General features: G+C 39.0%; 1 protein-coding gene across 3 annotated transcripts in view; it reads left to right on the plus strand.

Moving 5' to 3' along the window:
- Positions 1 to 21,220, plus strand: part of Sfmbt2 (Scm like with four mbt domains 2) — a 132,553-nt gene that overhangs the window by 47,110 nt on the left and 64,223 nt on the right. The window contains exons 5-7 of one of the 3 annotated variants that reach the window (XM_042686143.1): positions 1,365 to 1,453; positions 3,106 to 3,352; positions 9,792 to 9,889. In XM_042686143.1, the coding sequence (XP_042542077.1) occupies positions 1,365 to 1,453; positions 3,106 to 3,352; positions 9,792 to 9,889 (434 nt within the window). Of the gene's footprint in view, positions 1 to 1,364; positions 1,454 to 3,105; positions 3,353 to 9,791; positions 9,890 to 21,220 lie in introns of those variants that run through there. The other 2 variants (XM_042686145.1, XM_042686144.1) reach the window with 2 other exon arrangements.

The following is a 21,220-nucleotide window of genomic DNA, read 5'->3' on the forward strand; positions in this document are numbered from 1 at the left end:
ATTTTGTTATTCTAAGCACTGTCAAAAGGTCCACCTTCCAGTGAGAATTCTCTTTCATAGAAAGACTCACATACATTCCTTTTTGCTCAAATGCTGTCACCCCTATTTTCAGGCATGTAACTTTTGTAGATACTTCCAGAAGTCTTAGTTCTCTTACTTTTATATTCCTTTGTTTCTGTTTAGAGAGTTAACATATTGTCAGAGATATCCTTTTTATCATCATCATCATTGTTGTTGTTGTTAGTGGGTTTTTTTTTGGTTCCAGTACTGGGGGTTGAATTCATGGAGTTCTTGTGTAGCTTTTGCAAAAGACTGACTAGTGCTTTATGACCTCCGATTTTTGTTGTTTTTGTTGTTTTGCTGGTTTAATTAGAGGTAAGAGTCTTGTAGACTTTTCTGTTCAGCTGGCTTTAAACTCTGATCCTCAGATCTCTGTTTCCTGAGTAGCCAGGATTACAGGCATGAGCCATCATGACCTATTGATTAAATGTCTTGTGCATTCAGCATTATTTGCCAGTGGCGTCTGCTTGGCCTGTGCCTCAGGCTTTCTCCATTTCTCCTCCTCTCCATCACTCATCAGCTTATGCTGTGCCCTCTCAGTTTGCAAAAACTTTCTTCTTCCCTGCTCTTTAAACTGCTCATATAACCACTCATATAACAGGGCTTTGCCTTGTTTTCCAACTGAAAAGCATTCCTCTGATTCCTTCATCCCCCATTGACCCCTTTCTTCTTGGAAACCCCTATATTCCATACTTTGTAATATAGTCATGGAGTTCCTGAGGTTTTTTGTTTGTTTGTTTGTTTTTTGTCAGTCGTGGGCTCTGAACTCTGGGCCTGGGCACTGTCCCTCAGCTCTTCAGCTCAAGGCTAGCATTCTATCACTTGAGCCACTGCACCACTTCCAGCTCTTTTCTGCTTATGAAGAATCGAACCCAGGGCCTCATGCATGGGAGGCAAGCACTCTACCACTGAGCCAACTTCCCAGCCCCCTAAGAGGTTTTTAAGTAGATCGAGGACCGAGGACCTCAGCTTCTTCAATCAATGCCCAGGCATACTGTCACTATTTGTTGATAGAATTATTTCCTACTTTCTTTTTTTAAAAAAAATAATTAATTTTATTTATTGGTTGTGGTGTTGGGGATTGAATCCAGGGCATTGAGCATGCTAGACTAGCACTCGACAGCTAAATTAAATCTTCATACCCTTGGTACTACTTTCTTCATCACAGTGTTAAAAATTAAGGACAATATTGAACTAATACCAGCATACAGAAAACTGCAGTGATTTTTTTTTCCTTTAGTCTTTTTGATATTTCACCAATGTGTTGAAGTGAGTTTTTTTTTTCTCCTCCATTGTCTTGCTAGCAATCAAAGAGAAGTATGCAGACTGGACAGAATTCCTCATACGTGATTTGACTGGTTCGAGGACAGCACCTGCCAACCTCCTGGAAGGAGTATGTATTGCTCTTATACAACTATTATATCTCTGAAGCATCTCAGACCTGTGAGCTCAAACCTAATGGCACCTTTGCATATATCCTTCTGCAGATACATGTGTACATATAAATATCTTTACTTAAGTAGCCTAACTCCCTGTTTTGTACTGAGTTATATAGATGATGGATTTGCATGGCATTGACCCACCTTTCCCTATGGTATAAGTAGTAGATGGAAAATTTGCTTGATGCGAACTCGTTCTAAATATTGTGTTTAAACGCCTGCCATGATTCTGAAGTTGAGTCCATTGTCATTTATTACTGATCAGACATAAGTCCTGTAGAATAGCTTGTGAATTGGTCATAAAAAGACGTCTTGATGTAGTCTTGGAGCACATTAACAAGTGGTTTCATTAAATACTCAATTTCAGATGCCTAACCCCTAGATCTGAACACCCAAATCTTAACTAATCATTGGATTCACTTACCTTATAAATCCAGAGAGGAGAAATGGTTGAACATATTTAAATGTAGTTAAGGCAATTTGAAGGTACTGAACAAGAAAAAAAAGATTAACCTGGGACCCTAATTGTTGTATAAAAATAACTTTATGATGAAATATTAATATTTGTCATGCATAATAAAACCACAAGGCCAAGATACTATGTTCTAAGTAGTTATTGAATGACCAAATCTGTTTAAAGAATGTCTCTGAAAAGAGAACCTTTATGAATGACTAGGAAGGAGGTGAAGGTTTTTTTTACCATATTACTGAAATTACTAGTTTAACTCTATTTTCCCCTCTTTGTAAGAATTTTATAGATACTTCAGAGTACCACCTTTTGGTACACAGTTAACAAGTTTTGTTCATGACCATTTTGCCTGGTGTATTGTTTATCTTAATGGCTACTATTTAATTGTTGAGTTAACAAATCCAAATTATGATTTTTTTGGTTCCTTCAAAGGGATGGAATAAATTCCTTCTGTATTAACTTTTAAAAAACATATATATGCTAAGAAGTGTTCTTAGGAGGAACTATAGTTATGTATATTTCAAACCAGTTACCAAGTTAATGGTTAAACATAGAAATAACTGCACGTAATAGAGAAATTTAGCTGGTCATTAACATGTATTAGACACATCTCTATGGAGTCATACTTTTCTCAAAGTATGAACATCTCTCCTGACCAGTAGAATAGTGGCTGTTGTAAAATGGGCATCTCTAGAGAATTCACGGTATACATTTACAGTAGCAGATGTATCTGTCTTTCTGAAGAAGCAGATATTATTTTACTACATTTTTTTAGCTCCATGTAATTTGGGTATAACTGTACTTGAAAAGTGTACTAGTTTTTAACGAATGTGATTTTATCTGGGAAGGGTGATTTGTTTGGTGAAAATCAATCACAAGGGCTGTTATTTTCTGTTTACTTGGGATTTTGGTTGTTGGTTAAGCATCCATACATGGATGTGTGAGGGAGGAAAGGGATGGTGGTGGGGCAGGTGGGTGGCTGTGCAGAAGAGGGGGGTGGGGTGGGGTGGGGACAGCATACTGTTTGCCATAGCTTGGATGATAGTGTGGAAAAAATATTATTTTCTGCTGTCATCTGTTTCCATGAGAACCTTAAAATAAAGTTTAAAATAAGGAGTTTTGCTTCTGTTTAAACAGCCTCTGCGAGGGAAAGGCCCTATAGACCTCATTACAGTTGATTCCTTAATAGAACTTCAGGATTCTCAGAACCCTTTTCAGTACTGGATAGTTAGTGTGATTGAAAATGTTGGAGGAAGATTACGCCTTCGCTATGTGGGATTGGAGGACACTGAATCCTATGACCAGTGGTTGTTTTACTTGGATTACAGACTTCGACCAGTTGGTTGGTGTCAAGAGAATAAATACAGAATGGATCCACCTTCAGGTAAGGGCCAAGGCTTCTGCTGCTTTGGAATATTTGAGCAAGTTTAGAGTGGATGTGTCTCTGGAGAACATATTAGCACTGTGGTGTCTTGTACATCTGAGTAAATGGCTTTTAACTTTGTTGACTTCAGGACATTTTCTATCAAGAATAAGAGCCAAGTCCTTGAACAGTAGCATTTGCAAAGAGGAAAGTGATATTGGAGGCCCAAGAGAAGTTGATCTAGTTTCTTTGGACTCATGAGTTCAATGAAAGACATAGTAGATTGGGATTTTGCCACTTGTTGTTTGTCTGTCTCTTACCTATCAATCAATCTCTCTATTATCTAGCATCTATTATCTATCTCCATTTATCCATCTGGTACATCCATTTATCAGCCATCAACCCCACCTAACCTCTTACCTAGCCAACTAGCTATCCATGTATCCATTCATATCACAATCCATCTAGTCATCCATATCCATCTATCCACTTGTTCATCCATTCAGATACTCAAATAGTTTGCTTGGATAGTAAGTCCATTCTGAAAAGGAAACAACACCAAGATCAATATGTTTATTTGTTTTGTTTTTCTTGGCACAAAATCAGTTTTAGATAGCTACAAATGCACTGTCAAATGACTTTGCACAAGCATAATTGGATAGAAGAGTGCATTATGCTTTCTGACGTACCTAACTAGTCAAAAAAAAAATTCTCAGTGTTTACAAAATAACCATTCATGAATGTTTACCATATGCCAGGTGTTTTTACACCTGCTCTGTTGTTTATTTTTGGTTCCAAAAATATGCTATATGTTTGGTGTAAGATTCATTTTTCAATTTAAAAAAGTGAGACCTGTTTAAGCTGCTCATTTAAGGTTTGCCAACTGGTAGAGAGCAGGTGCTGCAATTCAGATTCCTAGGTCCTGTGCCTTCTCCACTCCTTTGCCCCTGTTGTTTGGTGCTGGTCCTACCAACGTAGTGATGGTCACCTTGGAACAGAAATGTTGGATTTTTATGGAATTAATGATGTCAGAGAAGAAATATTGATTTCTTTCAGAAATTATTTAGTTCAATATTGAAGGTATATTTGGAGCAATTACCACCTCCCTAAAATTGTGAGAGAATTCTCCCATATTAGTTGTCAGTGGTGGTTTTGAAGGTGGTATATGAAGGTGAAGGGTTGTATTTACCTTTCTTGTCACTTCAAGGGCTTTGTTAAAAACCTTCCTGGTTCTAGATCCTAGGAATTTGAATCTGTGTTAAATCTGATAGGTGTATAGACTCATAATTTAGTATTATTGTTTCTGTATTGTTACTATTTTTGTAATGTTGTTGTCAGTGTTTTGATATGCAACCAGGAAATTCTTGTCAACCCTGAATAGTCTGGGATGACGATAAACAAGACCTATTTATTGTGAGGAAAGATCAGAATGCTAGGGGTTTGCCTTGGAAATTATAACCTGGCAAAAAAATTTTATTTCATAGGGGAAGGTGTGTGTATAAATTTCAACTTGCTGCCTAATTGCTTTATAATTTTGAGGAGGACCATATACTTGTCGTGTAAACACTGATAGCACAGCACAGAATTTCTACTAATTTCTTAAGTTCTTTATTGTACTCTTTGTCTATGAAATCTCAGAACTCACACCCAGAAGCAAGAATGCAAAGTATCCCCTTGGGACCTCAGGGAGCATATGCTTGTGAGCTCTCAATTTATAAAGAAATTGTACATATTTGTCTCCAAGATTTCGGGACATGACTTATGCATTTTATCAAAGAGCTCAGGAGAAATCCCTAAATGTTTTGGACCAAGGCTTTATTGTCTAAAATATACTTCCCCGACAATTCACATATTATCGAGAATAGTTGTGTATGGAAAAAAGAAAGTAAAAGGCAAAATGACACTCCAAAAGTAAGCTTTAGCTTCTTAGATGCAGTAGTTAAAAGATAAAGACTAGATTCTGTGGTTTCATTCAGCAAAACAACACCCCTGGGAAGAGAGGCAATTATTACTCAGGCTTTCCACCTGGGAACAGAATCTGATACTCTGGATTTGGATAAAGTAATTTTAAATCCCAGGGTGACTTGTAGAACACGGTAGCACCATTTTCTCAATTGAAGTAGAAGTGGGAATGAAATCTTAGACTTGTATAGGAAATACTAGGTGGATTCTCTTCTTCCCAGACACTGTTAAGATCAATGGGAAGTGTCCAGTATTAACTGACAGTGAAGAATCTCATTGGAAGGGGAGTGGGATGGTGGGAGGAGACTATGGATGCCATAGGTATCCTTGAGAGGAAGGAAGCCTACTGAGTTGATCTACTTGTTGATGTTTTTTGCTATGCACCTTCAGCACTGTCATTGCTGTTAAAGACAATCATGATACTTCCTTTAGTTGTACTTAATTCTGCTTACTTTTTAAAGGGCACAAAATTTCCTTAACTATTCAGTACAAATCGAGACAAGGAGAAATTGGTAATAGTAGCTGGAAAGTCATTTCAACTTTAAGAAAAGTCATTACCTTCAAGAAATGGTAGATCGCTATGCTGTGTGTGCTGAGTAGCATAAGGTAGATCAAATGATTGGCATTTTCTAGAGATCCCAACTGTGATCAATGTATTTTGAATCCACCTCAGTTTTCCTAGTATTTTCAGTAGGTAACTGAAGCCAGAAGTTGTTTAAGAGGTCCCATCTGCTTTTCCTATTTCTCAGTGGTTAGGAAGCAAGATGGACTTTTGATGTTCTTGTAGGAACGTAGGGACATGGAGATGAAACTTTTTGAAGTCTTTTTTTTCTCGTCTAGTTTTAGGGGTTTTTTTCTTTGAAAATCTTTCTCCCAATTTTTAAGTCTTGTTTGAAATACTTTTGGAGTCAGAAAGTTTCTGAGTATCATTTTGTTGTTGTGGGTGGTAGTCATGGAGCTTGAACTCAGGGCCTGGGCTCTGTCCCTGAGTTCTTTTGCTCAAGTTTAGCACTCTACTACTATGAGCCACAGCTCCACTTCCGGTTTTCAGGTGATTGATTGGAGATAAGAGTCTCACGGACTTTCCTGCTAGCTTCAAATCATGATCCTCAGATCTCAGCCTCCTGAGTAGGTAGCCAGTTCCTGGCTCTGAATATACTAAATGCTTCTTGCCTAAATTGTTTCTTATTCCAAAAAGAGTTGTTGCTTTCAGTAGTAGTGTTTATGGATTGCTATAATAAAGTACCACAGATTTAAGCTGGGCATGACTGTACACACCTGTAAGCTACTCAGGAGGTAGAAGTAGTCCTAGACTGGCCTGAGCAAAAGCACAAGTCCCTCTCTGAAAAACAGACTGAAGTTTCAAGAACCAAGTCTACCACTTAAGTGGTAGAATGCTTACTTGGCAAGTGTGGAACCCTCGATTCAATCCCCACTACCACAAAAGCAAAAACAAACAAAACAGCAACAAAAGTCAACCACGGTGTTACAGCTTAAACAGCAGGCCTTTATTTTTCTAAAACATGTGTTTTCCAAGATCAAGGTTTTGGCATGTGGGGGCTGGTGAGAGTGCTCTTCTTAGCTTGTAGATCGCTGCCTCTTGGCCGGGTCTTCATGTGGTGGATGAAGGAGAGCCCTGCCTTCTCCTATGAGGACAGGAGGCTCCTCTCAAAGGCCCTTTTCACGAGACCTCTCCACATGCCTTTCGCTAGTGCTGTCATACTGCGGATCGGGGTTTCCCTGTATGAATTTCCCACCCCTTCAACAACCATAAAGTGTCTTTGGTCACTAGAAAAGAGAAGGAGAGAACCAAAGTGGAGTTGGTCACATGAAAGCAGGACCTTACTTTCATGCCTTTGTGTACCATCGGTTCATTTATTTAGCATTATGTCATACATTTCCATTTCCTGTGACACGCATTCCAAAACAACTTGCTAAAACCTTGTCCAAAGAGGGCAACTCATGCTCTCGTAGGCTTTTAGTTACAGATGAGAGAGGGCATGTTTTCACTGCATATGGCTCCCTGCACAAGCAGAAGCTGGGATAATGGCATGCTGTTAAATTACCTGGACATGACCATTTTAAGGAAATGCTTTCTGTTCCTTTAAAGGGCTTAGTTATTGTCTATAAAGTTCCCAGCATAACTGAAGTGACTTTGTTCCCTGACAAGCACAGAGAGGGAATGAATGTTCTCTGCTTGTTGCCTCTTGGGGGTGGTTAGCTTTCACAGGAGGTTTTAAGGAAACTGTCCCAACTGCAGCTGAGTGTCACCTTTGCAGAAGAGAGGGTTTCCTTGTTATGGAATGGGTTCTGCTTAGGGTTTAAAATCTAGTCTCCAAAGAAGATGAAGAAGAGTTAAGCTTGTAAGACAGAGGTAGAAATTCCCCTGTGACCTGGGCTGCCTGTTGTATTATGTCATCTATGGGGTGAGAGCTGACATGGTCATGTGTGATTGGAAGAGCTGGCTCTTGGGAGACCAAGTGGCAGGCCCAGATTCCAGAGCCCTTGTGTGTGTGAGACTGGTCTCAGGAGGGCTCTGGCAGCCCCGTGAGGGTCTTTTCATCCCTGGGCTAAAAGTTCTACTACTGCAGATTTAACCCAGGCCATGCCGGAAGTTTATTCCTACTCACATTCTATGCTTCTTTTAGCCCCTAGTTTATCTTTTTTTTTTTTTTTTTTTTTTTCTGATTCAGGGACTCTTTGGTCCTACTCAGAGATCACAGTCAAGGGTGAAATGGATCAGGCTTCCCAGAGCCAGGAAGCAAAAGGTCCAGTGAGGTTGAACTCTTTCCTTGATTTCTCCTTGGTGTCTTCAGACTCTCATTTAGTTCTAGTTTTGGAAATCTCTTTTTTCAAAGGAACCCACAAGTTGGTTCTGTTGGCCCTTCACGTGAAGTTGAACTATCCATCTGCCTTCTTCCAGATAGCAGGAAAGCCGGATCTTTCAGGCCATTTTCTTTTGCTTCTCTGTGTCACTGAGTTTGGTGTCTTCTGGGCCTGGTCCTCTAGAGATCTCTGAATTGCCTGTCTCTCCATTAAAGCTTTGATTCCATGCTCGTGACCTTGAACCATTAGTTTGCCCAGGGTGCCTTTTTCACCCTCAGGGAGCCAGTCAGGCAGCTCTGAGAACTAGTCCCTGTAAGAAGCAATGCTGTGCCTTGCTCAGCACATCCTTCTCATCTGTAGAGGAAGCATTCATTCAGTCTCTTCCAAAGCATGCATCGGGCCCCAGGGCCCCAATGTGTCACTATAAGTATGTTAGATGCTACCACTAACATAGTCAATCACATTGATTTGTTTTGATCTACCGAATCTTTTCTTTTACTTTTTTTTTTTTTTTGCTAGAAGCAGAAGACTCCATATGACATACTGGAAGGATTTTAGATAGTATACACAGGTAGAGAATACTTTGTCAGGGATCAGCATTTAGGTAATCAACAGTGACAGTGGGCAGTGCATGTATAACTTGGCTAGCTGTGGCATCAATGTCTCAGACCTACTGCTATGATGTCCTGAAAAGACTAAATCAGCTGGTAAAACAGAGGGGCTTAGAACTCAGAGTGAGTTCACAGGCCACAAAGATCCAAATATATGGCTTCAAGTTAAAAAAGCAGACATACAAGAAATGAAAAATATGCCTAAAGGTTTAATGTTGCCTTTTAACTGTGCTTAAATTCATATTCATATCCTAACTGTCTGGGTGATGTCGCCAAGGTTGATATAGAGAAGATATAAACATATCTACTTCCACTGAGTGCTTCAGCAAATCCTATTTTGATAAGGCCTTAAATCTGTTGAGATCAGGCCATAAAATTCCCTTGCCGTTTCAGGAATAGGTGAACACAGTGCTCAACAGATTTTTTTACCTTTTAATTTTGCATTCAAACTGTGTAACTTCCACACATAAATCTCGTCCCCTTCCTTCCCACCCCACTCCGTAGCCTGGGAAAAAATAAGAGCTACTCATGATGTATTAGTAACATTTCAAGTGTAAATATGAAACCTGGTTGGTAAATTTTAATTTACCTTTCAGTGATGTTCTAACTTATTTAGGGACTACTTTTAGCATGTAAGAGCTTAGAAAAATAGGTTGTAATAGTAGCAAATGTGAGAAGAGAGTCATTTGTAGTTTAGACATTTATCAAATAATAAGTTCTTCATCAGTGGTTGGCATGTCTTAGGTGGTATATGGAATTGGACGTTGTGGATGGCCCAAGGTTTTGCTAGTGTGATTAATACCATGTGATTAATTGCTAATGTGATTAATATGTCCCCAAGGAAGAGCCCTATTAGGTTTATTCTTCGTTTCTGATAGCAGAATCCCAAGTTGCTATTTAATTTCAGAAAATCCCTTGAGTAGGTGGCTGTTTATGGTGTACAGAGTGTAAATGCTGATGATGGCTGGCATGTATTGGGGTGTCGTAGAAGCATGGGAAGGTAAAAGAAAGAAACGAACACTGTGGTTCTTAATCTCTTCTGTGGCTTGCTGTTGATACAGAAATCTATCCTCTGAAGATGACCTCTGAATGGAAATGTGCTCTGGAAAAATCCCTTATTGTTGCTGCCGAGTTTCCTCTTCCAATGGAAGTATTTAAGGTAAGTTATGAATTCTCAGCGGCTCAGTTACTCTGATCAAAGATAAACTTGCAAACGTTGTTTTATCTCAAAAGGCGGCCTTCTTGATTGATTTACATATATGTATAATTGTTTCTGTTCTACTTTGCCATGAAATAAGGTCTTCTTGAATATCCAAGTATAAAGATGCTGATTAAAATGTTTTAGATTACTGTTTTCCTCTAGAATATAAATCGCATTTCTAGCCTGTCATCTCCTACCAAAGAAATAAAAGAAAATTGAGCAAGTCTAATTTTCCAGCTTGGTAAAAATGATTGAAAATGACATTTATTGGCATGGCTCTATTTTCTTGATGACTTGGGAAAGACGAGAATCTGTCACATAGTATGTCTATAGCCAGAGGCTCACACAGCGATACTGGGCTAAGGAAGTTCATCTCAACTGAAATGGATCTTCCAGATTCTTAACACATTTATACTCTTGTATTACACTTCTTTCCATGTGTTTCACATGACATTTGGAGAAGGTATTGGCCTTCCAGAGTGGGCAGGGGTGTGGGGTGGTGTTCTTCAAATGTTTTTATAATTTGTTATTTCTCTTGAATTCCTTCTTATCTTCCAATCTCAAGTAAGGAGACTTTCCTTAGGGGGAAGTCCCTTCTCTGGAATGCTTGGACCCCCTGGGTCCTATACAGACCACATGAGCTTAGGCTGAATGAGGAGTCCTCATGACATTACATTCTTTGACAATTCTATGTCATCATTTGCATACTTTCTTGTGTAAGAAATCTCTGTTAGCCTAACTTTAAAGTTCCCAGAAGGCAAGGACCATGTTTGTTCTGTTCATGGTCAAAAAATGTAACTCTGGTACTACTTAATAATTGTTTGTCACTTAAATGACCATATTCTTGATGTGTATTTAACTCGTTGAATTTCAAAATTCTGAAAATAATATGTAGATTAAATTAGATATGCAGATGTATTTAGAACTATGACTACGAGGACATGACAAGTATAACCATTAATAAGCTTGATATATTTCTGTTAGACATTAACTAGTTCATTAAACATTTATGGAACAGCTATTCTGATCTTCAAAAAGCTGTTATGTGCTGTTGACCTGATTTCAGGTTTTAATAGTTTGTTTGTATTTTCCAAAATACAGTTAGCTTCTTTCTGTGCCTTAATTTCGTCTTAGGAGGATTCAAGCTGTTATTTTGATACACTATCTCAACATTGTCATCTTGCTCAGTATTTTGTGTGTGATTAAGCATTTGTTTAAGAGTAATTACTGAATATTACTTTGGGGCCTCGTACAAGTCAGGGCTTTCTATGGAAGCTGCATCATAAGTAAAAATTGGTTCCATGAAATATGATGCTCTTGGAGTTAGCTAGATGCTTTCTTTTTTTTTTTTTTTTGTAAATATGTCACCATCTATCAATTTTATGGAAGCAGAATGGACAATATCTCAGCCATATTTGTAGAGTGAATATTTATGTGTTTAATTTGGAGGTCATAAGATAGCCCAAGGCTGTAGTAACAAGTTGACTTCAAGCAGTAGAAGTTTATTCTCTTACACTGCTGGAGCCTGTGATTTGAATCCAGGGATCAGCAGGACCAAACTCGACCTGAAGATTCTACAAAAGAATCTGACTCGTGAATCTATCCTTGCTTGTGGCTGCTGCCTGTAGTCTTTGTTATTCCATCTTCTGGCAGCATTGCTGCTTCTGTGGTCTCCTTGTGTTTTTTGACTGTGCACATGACCCTTTCCTTACCAGGACAGGGACCTTTGTATGCTAATCCAGTATGATCTTATCTTAACTCAGTTGTGTTTGTAATGACCCTGTTTCCAAACAAAGTCTCATTTCCACATTCCAGGCAGATAAGAGCTTTTAGAAGACATTATTATACTAAGTACTTCAGTCAACCACGTACCTCCTCACTTCCTAACTACTGTTCTTCACTGAGTTCCTCTGTTTTACAAGGAGATAATTAACAGAAATTACATAGATCAAATTATCTTTGCACTTGCTTTATTTATGAAAAGTACAAGAGGAAAATTTTCTATCACACAAGTTTATAGAAATTCCAGCAAGGGATGTTCCTCTGCAGAGTACCAAATAGAATCATTCAGTCTGTCTGTCTGTCTATCTATCTATCTATCTATCTATCTATCTATCTTATCTATCTATCTATCTATCTATCTATCTGTCTATCTATCTATCTATCTATCTATCTATCTATCTATCTATCTATCTATCTATCTATCTATCTGTGTGTACACATGATGTACAAATGTACATACATACACACATATCCCCTTCTGTTCTCAGTGCTTGGCCAACAATATTTCTCAGCAGGCAGCTTCTACTACCTTTATTATGGTAAGAGGAAGACATGTTTGAATTCAACATTGACTCATCTGGGATACATGTCATTACAGAAAATTGCCCCATTGTTCAGCTGTTAGAAGACAGAACTCAAAGCTAAGCACATTTAGTCTGGACAGTGTTTCCAAGTGAATTTTTAAAAAAATATTTTTATATTTGCATGCAATGAGTATTTTGATGGAATGAAGCTCATTAAACTGCAGTTTCTAACCATGGGGCTGTGTTCACACATCTGTGTATCTACATCTGCCCCTGTAATCCAATCAAGTTTATGTGCGCTATTCCCTTCCAACTTGAACACAAACAGAAACGATGTAGAAGCAAGTGCATCGTATTTCTGCTGCTATTTTCCTTTGATTTGAGACCTCATTCTGAATAACTGGGATATCATCTTTTTGTGGGGAATTTGACTTCTTTGGGAAGTACAGATAATCTTCCAAATGTGAATCTCAGATGAGAGAGAGGTAGTTTCTGAAGTAAGTAAAAAAAAAAAAATTAATTAAAACCTGAGAGAAATTAGGGAAAACAAAACCACATTGAAAAATAATAATTTTTTTCTTAAAATCAGCCTCATTATTTAGAGGCCTATAAGACTTACAAATATAAGAAACCTGGAGCAGTAGTTCACACCCATAATCTAGGTACAGAGAATGCAGAGATAGAAAGGATTGCTGAGACCATCCTGGGCAAAAAGGTGGCAAGAGGTGCTTGAGCTCCTGCCTTAAAAGCTTCTACAGTCTGCCCTATAAAGATCTACTAGAATGGGTCTCATCACCCCTGGAAGACATTACAGAACTAAGTTAGCATTTTGGTCAATAGTTCTATACAGTGCTTCAATTTTCTAGTTCACTGTCTTTTACGATACGACTAAAAGGTTTTGGGAATGTAGAGAGTCTACAAAGCAGAGCTAAAGAGCTAAAGAAAGACTGGAACAAGAATCTGTAGGTAACAAAATGCAACACTTCTTCCTGTTATCTAAATTTCATGAATCTTCTAGAATTATTCTGGAATTATTCTTTACTGTTTTAATTTTAATTTACTGTTGGGACCCCCCTTGTTAAAAATATTAAATTATTGAAGTTTTGTGACAACAGATACAGCTTACCCCAAAGTCCTGCAATCAGAAATGGCAGTTACCAGCTTCACAGTTAATGAAAACCAAGTCCTTTTTCCATAGAGGAATAGAGGATAAGGTTAGTAAATGTTTTCCAGGTCACTTCTTTTAATTAATCATACATCATAACCACAAGGAAAGGACATACTTGAAATACAATTGAAATTAAGATCCATGGTTTATCAGTAAAACAAGGGAAATTTTTTAAAATTTTGTTTTCATTCTTTAAACAAAAAGGTGAGGATTTAAAATTCCAAATAATTTATTTACAGATTACAACATATTGAAGAGAAATATAGACAAAGTTAATTGAGACTTGAGATAAAATAAATAAGAAAAACCCTTAGCATTTTCCTTGAAGTATTTCTTCTCACTTTTCTTTATCAGGGATCACCAAGTCTGCCCCAGTTTGATTAGTCAAAGAAATGACTTGCTAGACCCAGATGTCACCTGCTCAGAGTTATAGTTTACCAGAAGAGTATCAAGCAGATTATGCTAAGTGTGGAGATACATGGGACGAAGTCCCAAAAACCAAATAGAAGCTTGCACAGTCTTCTTCCTGAGGGAACTCCCAGGATTTTTATTACAGGCTGGTCACATTGGCACCCTTTTCTGGGCACATTGCCAAAATTCTAGATTTCCTGGAAGAAACCCAGATATTTAATATAAACTCTATTGTTTGTATAAAAGGTTAGACACAGTGAGTTGTTCTTGTATTCAGGGAAAGTTCCATGCCTGCAGGTCTGGCTCATGGCTTCTTCTAAACCCTCCATTCCATCCTTTACCAGATCCCTTTGCTCTCTCTCACCCCTACCCTGAATCTACTCTTTAGTCCACTGTTAGGGTTCTAATCCCAGCTACTAGCTCTTGTTCTTGGACTATTGCATTAGTCTCTTAGCATGTTTTCTGCCTTCCAGTTGTTCCATTCTTAGAGTCTGTTTTTGACAGAGTAGCCACAGTGATTCTGGCAGGAATCAAGTCATGACACTCTTTTGCTTATCAGTGTGTGATGCCCAGGGCTCTGTGCTGTGTTGTTACCCCATTGCTCTTTTGAGTGTACCTGCCCCTTAGAGCCTCAGGTGCAGCCTCTGCCTCATGCCCAACTTCCCCACTCTCCATGCAACATCCAGCGTGTTTTTGACTTCCACGCTGTTGGCTTAGAAAGTCACCCCTGAGGGGTTGGCACAACTTGGAATCACAAATGTCAGCCTGTGCTGTGTCCCTACAGCATGCTGTGCTGTATCTCCCATCCTACTTTGTTTTGCTTCCTAGTACTTTGGCCTTCCTGTACTATATATTAATTTGCTTCTTCCCAGCCCAAATGGTCTTCTAGTGAAAGAGGTTGTATTGACAGTAGGTCATTTGGTATCAGTCAGACAATTACCCCTCTGTGGCCACCTCAGTATTGTCCAGATAACTTTGACAGACAGATACACAAGTGACCTGAACCAAGTTCTCTTCCCGGAGGCTTGATGCCATTGCAGGCTGGACTCTCTACTTCTCCAAGGCCGTGAGACATGATCTCTTCTGCCATCATCACCACCTTCTCTGACTTGAGGAGACTTGTTAAATACAACCTCCTTGGGATGACAAAGCACACAGAGGTTGCATTTATGGCATGAGCATCCTTTGCTACATATAGAAATGAGAGGCAGAACTTGTTTTCTTTGTCATTATTCTTTGTGTGCTCTGGGGGTGTTAAACCAAAACATGTGAATTACAGAGCAAAAAGGGCCGTGGGGGCCATCTGGTTTTTATGATTATTGGAGAACATCTTACAAGAGATGTCATAAGAGAGGGCAACTCTGGTCAAGCAATAGATGTAACAGAAAAATCTCCAACTCCAGGTAGACAAAGAGTTCACTGTAACTAACAGTCACCTGATCACATGGGCTGTGTTACTGCCTGCATTCTGTTAGATAGTGAAATGCTTTTAATTGGGAACATTAAGAATTTAAGAATATAGTCAACTTTCAGTTATCTGCTCTGGGAGTTATCACTCCCAAATGGCTTCTGTTCAGCACTGATAATTCTGGCTCCAAGCAGTTTCTATGGCTGAAGAGTAGACAAGATAGTATTTGCAGGAACTTAACATTATTGCTATATGGTATGTTGGGGGTACCTAGAAAATAAACATGCTTATGAAATGAATGTATTCAAACCGCCAGTTGTGCCATATTTTTTTTTTTTTTTTGCTCCACTAAAAGGGATAATGAAGCATAAGTTAAAACATTTTCATCTGTGGAGGACCTAATAGTAGATTACTATATGGAGGCTGCCTTTATCTCCTAAAATTACTCAGCTCCTTTGTGGGTAAGACTGCTTTTAGGGTACACAGTACCTCTCATGAACACACAGCTCCAGTAGCCGTGTCTTGGGTGGAGAGTGAATGTGAAGACAGGTTTGAGCTTCTCCTTTTAAACTTCAGGTCTTCAGAGGTTTAAGATCTAATGGAAAATGAGGATCATGCATTTGAATGGCAATATGGCCTTGACTTTGACCCTCAGCACCTAAGATGTACTTCCCTGGTCTCTTGAAGTGGTTAAATATAAGTCAAAGGTATTGAACCTAGTCCTGAGTTTGCTGTCCTCTATTTTTGAGCCTCCACCTCTTAGTGTATGTCATAAGGTCAAAGGAGATTAAATCTGCTCCTGATTTAATCTCTTACAATGAAGGAGATTCACTATTATATGAATGTCTATGTATGTATGTATATATGTAATTATGTATATGTGTCTGTCTGCCTATCCATCCATCTATCATCTATCTATCTGTCTGTCTCATCTAACAACTTTGAAAAGGGATGAATATAGTCAGAATACTAGAGGCCTGATTTAAAGTTCCTTCCTTCATCGTTAACAAGATGTTATATGTGGAGTCTCTTGCCAGATATCCAGATCTCAGCAGAATGAATCCCTTTACATCTTAATGCTCCTAAAAGTAAGCATGCGCATCCCCATTTGGATGTGTCACCCCAGGCTGCAAAGGTGTTCAGGAAATTTGATAGTCTTGTGATTTTGTACAAATTTTTACACTCACTGGACCTCAGGGGTTCCTGAGCTTTTGTGGATTCTGAGAGACTTCAGGGCTGTAACCAGGGGACAGTGAGCAAGACTTAGAAGGCGTGTGATACATTCTGGCTTCTTGTGTGCTTTACCCACCTTGGGGACATCTTTGGAGCGTGTGTGTGTGTGTGTGTGTGTGTGTGTGTGTGTGTGTGTGTGTGTGTGTAAACACATATATCTTAGCTCTTTCAAACCTGTGAAAAGTAGCAAAGGCACAGGAAGAAGCATGTGAATGGAACTGTGGGTAACTCCTCTGATTCTGATGACTCGAGTGGGTACTGTTTCAGTGACTGATGTTGATGGTGGTCTCTTGCATACTAATACAAGGGTAGATGTTGTTCTGGACTTTCATCATTCATTATGTTATCTTAAGCTGACTCAGTAGCAGTGTGTGTGTGTGTGTGTGTGTGTGTGTGTGTGTGTGTGTGTGAATCCTGGGGCTTGAAATCAGGGCCTGGACACTGTCCCTTAGCTTTTTCACTCAAGGTTAGTGCTCTGCCACTTGAGCCACAGTCTGTCTTTTTGGTAGCTAATTAGAGATAAGAGTATCATGGACTTTCCTGCTGTGTGGGCTTTGAATCATGATCTTCAGATCTCAGCCTCCTGAGTAGCTAGGGTTACAGGCATGAGCCACCCACACAAGGCTTAACAGGTATTTTAATCTTACTCTTAAGGTTGTGGGAGCTCAAGGCTCAGAGAAGTTAACCTTTTGTCTGACTCAGAGGAGACCTTATGATAAAATCAGGATTCAACCCTAGATCCATCATTGAACTCCAAGGCCAGTTTGTTTTTGTTCTTGTTTTCACTGTTGCTTTTGTCCTGGGAATAAATCAAAGTATTTAAAGACTGAACAAATAATTATTAACATACCAGAGAACCAGAAAATGAATTCTGAGTGTTGTCTGTCCAATATCATATTTGATATGAATGTTGAAAAATGTATTCTTCTGTTGCTTTTGGCACAGGCTGTCTGGACACTTTGGCAGGATGATTCTTTATTGTTAATAAATTCTGCCTAAATCAAAGGCTCTCAGTGCAAGATTTGAGGACTTTGCTCCCTTGGGGCATGTGATAATGTCTGCAGACATTGTGGTGACCACAGGGAGGACTCTGCTAGCATCCAGTGGGTAGAGGCCAGAGAGTCAGATAAATACTCTACAATGCACAGGACAGTCTCCTGTAATAATGCAGACTCTGCTGCAGGCTGGGAACAGTTTGATGTATTGGAGCACAGAAGAGTAGTTGCTCTCAGGATAGACACTACCTCCACCCCAGGTGTGCTGGCCCTTGACTCCTTCCAGTTCAGAATCTGACTGTGTAAGACCGAGAAGAGCAGCTTGCCAGCTTGCCTGGGTTGCATAACTCTTGCTTTAGTGACTAGAAAGGGCAGCTTTATGGCACTTTGCTCCTTACTAACTCCAAGCTGTCTGACAGGTGGGATACCACCTGGAGGAATCAGGGCTGGTATCCGGTTTCCATGGCAACAAGTCAAGCTGCACCAAGGGTGTCCCACAGGAGGGGTGCCTCTGGGTGGTTGTGTCCACCATGTTCTAGCAAGAAGCTAAGGAGTCAGCTTATCTCCCCCCCCCCCCCCCGTTCCTTTTTGTGCCTGGGCTGCATTGTTGGGGAATGTAATGCCCCTTCCCATCCCTGGGCCTGTAAGCAGTGACTTCATGAAGAAGAAATCAAAGGAGTGGAAATGTGGGCTCCTCATATTCTCAAAGTGAAGATAGGATTTTACTAGTACTGTTGTAAGGTGGGTGGATTTTGTGCCATTTATTAAAGCTTTTATTGGGCTAAGTGTTTAATCAATGAAAGACATTTCCATTGCCTGTGATTTCTTCTTTTCTTTTTTAAAAAATTTAATACCAGTTAGGGGATTGGTGTGAAATAAGCCTGATATAATCACCTGCTCTAAATCCTGGGGTTCATGTTGAAGTATGTTGTACTACAGTACCACATTTCTCATGACTATATTTTTTAACTTAGTTGATAAAATTGCTATTTACAGCTGCCAGACGAAAATGAAAATGCTCACCACTATTCAGCTTATAGATTTTCTTAGAACATTTTTGTTACAAACATTTCACATGCTAAATTTGAATCAGTGTGGTGGAATTGAAATTTAATAATGTTATTGATTTAATGAAGGCTGGCATCTTAACGTCTGCCTTTTGATGAAATTAATATTACAAGAGTAATTTTGTAGTGAGCAAGACTAGGTCATTGGTGAAATAAAAAAGAAGAAAAATAGGATAAATGACACTGAGTTTTTCTTTTAGCATGAAGGGATTAGAAGAGAGTTCATTATCCGTTTGAATGTAGTACTAATTAAAGTCTTCCTTTGACTTCACTGAAGCCTGTTCTTAGAAATTATGCAAATTATTCAGGCTTTCAACAGAAACTTGTACAATGTTTAAGTTCCCAATGGACTAGAAAACCTGACATGTTGGAATGGAAAACATTAGCCATTAGTATTTTTTGTTTTGTATCATTAAAAAATTTTAAATTATCTTTAAGCAGTTGTATAAAGGGGTTTCAATTCAATACAACAATTTATGGATACTATATCTTTGTGTAAGTCCAATATGCTGAGAAAGATTTTACAACATGAGGGTGTATGAATTGTGGATCTGTGATTGGTATGTTTTACTTCTTAAACATAAATAAAAAGGAAGAACCAAATAGTTACAGATTGACACTTGGATTTCTCCCACTAGGGAAAGCATTTCTGTAGTCTGCGATTCTGGAAGTCAGGTTAGGAATTAGGTTTCTGCACAGAGATGATTTTTACTGCCTTTCGTGTATTAAAATCCTCATCAAGTACATTTTAATTTTGTTGTGTTAATTAGTTTGAACTCTTTCTCCCCTGTGCCACATTCTAGATAATTTTGTTTTGTGTAGATCTACTCATTTAATGAGTAGATGGGTAGATGTATTAGCTACTGTCTGAGTCAGTGATAACCACATGGTACATTTTAAGAGTGTAATTTGCACATTTTCAAGTCCAGAAAGTAAATGTGGAATGAGTGAATTCCAAATAGGCATGTGGGACGTTGTGTTCTTTGTCTCTGCCTTTGGCTTTTCTTTCTTCTGTCTGTCTATTAGCAATCTTCCTTACCTCTTCTGTACATTAATACTCAAGGTAATTTGTAAGTTTTATAAAGATCTTTAATAGTCATTGTCATCCTGGAGCCTTTTCTTTTCCTTCCTTCCTTCCTTCCTTCTTTCCTTCCTTCCTTCCTTCCTTCCTTCCTTCCTTCCTTCCTCTCTCTCTTTCTTTCTCTCTCTCTTCCTTCCCTCCCTCCTTCCCTCCCTCCCTCCCTCTCTCTCTCCCTTCTCCTTCCTTCCTTCCTTCCTTCTTTCTTTCTTTCTTTCTTTCTTTCTTTCTTTCTTTCTTTCTTTCTTTCTTTCTTTCTTTCTTTCTTTCTTTCTTTCTTTCTTTCTTTCTTTCTTTCTTTCTTTCTTTCTTCCTTTCTTCCTTTCTTTCTTTCTTTCTTCGTGCCTGTCCTGGGGCTTGAACTCATACATAAGTGCTGCGCCTGAGCTATTTTGTTCAAGGCTAGTGCTCTACCACTTGAGCCACTACTCCACTTCCAGTTTTTTTGACTAGTTTATTGAAGATAAGAGTCTTTATGGACTTTTTTGCCTGGGCTGGCTTTGATCCTCAGATCTCAGCTTCCTGAGTAGCAAGGATTACAGGTATGAGCTACCACCACCCAGCTCTGAAGCCTTTTTACCTTGGGCTGCTCATGTGTTGGTACTGCTTTGTATCAGGTGTGACCCTTAGATAGCCATGTCTGATTCCTGCCCAGACAGTGGAGCTACCTTTTTCTGGACGTGACAGCCATTTGGGAGGGCAAGATGACAAATGTACCCCAAAGGGGCGCACGTGCGCGCGAACACACACACACACACACACACACACACACACACACACACACACACACACACAGAGAAACATGAGACATTGCTAGAACACTAAAGCCAAAGTACCAAATTTCAAATCCTTCATGCTCCTTGTGCTTCTGTTACATTCTAAACTAAAGTCTCAAGCTTCTCAGTGCCAGGAACTGTGTCACCTCCTTTCCATTCTTTGTAAGCTAGTGCTTCACACAGGATTTGAAAGACCACAGATGGACTTCTTGTTAGCCAGCCACACGTATGATATTAACCACATTGATGGGATTTTACAGTCTTGATTAGCATCGATAATGTGAAGAGGAAGTACTAATATTATGAAGTGCATAGACATTTTGCTGGCACATTTCAGGCTTCATTGTATAATGTGCCAGCATGTGAAAGTAATAAAGACACTTGTTAATTGTTGGGGACTATGGCTGGCTATGTATAAACACTTTGGGGCTAATTTTGGGAGCTAATTTTTAGTGTCGGATTTCTCTCTGATATGCTTTGTTCCAAAGCCACTAATGGGTATTACAAATTAACAGCAAAAATGTCAATTCTTCATATTGACAGCTTCTACTTTCCAACTTCCTTTGAAGCCAAATTTTAGGAATCTGAGGTTGTAGGCTTTTAAAGATTCATTTAAAGATAATTATTAATAAAAAATGAATGATCCCTCCTCTTGTTTGTATCTCTATGACACATGAACTCAGAGTCATATTCTGGGGATTTGTGTCCTTGCACAGGTAATAGAACCTCTCTGTGTCTTAATTTTCTCACCATAAGATACATAGCCACCAGAGAGTCTTGGTGAGAGGAAAGCAGTACTGCAGGGGAATTGCTTGTAAGCAGTCATGTGGTAGCAGTTATTGCTTCT

Source organism: Dipodomys spectabilis, unplaced genomic scaffold (assembly GCF_019054845.1).
Source record: "Dipodomys spectabilis isolate Male_0828 unplaced genomic scaffold, ASM1905484v1 ptg000096l, whole genome shotgun sequence".
Taxonomy (NCBI): domain Eukaryota; kingdom Metazoa; phylum Chordata; class Mammalia; order Rodentia; family Heteromyidae; genus Dipodomys; species Dipodomys spectabilis.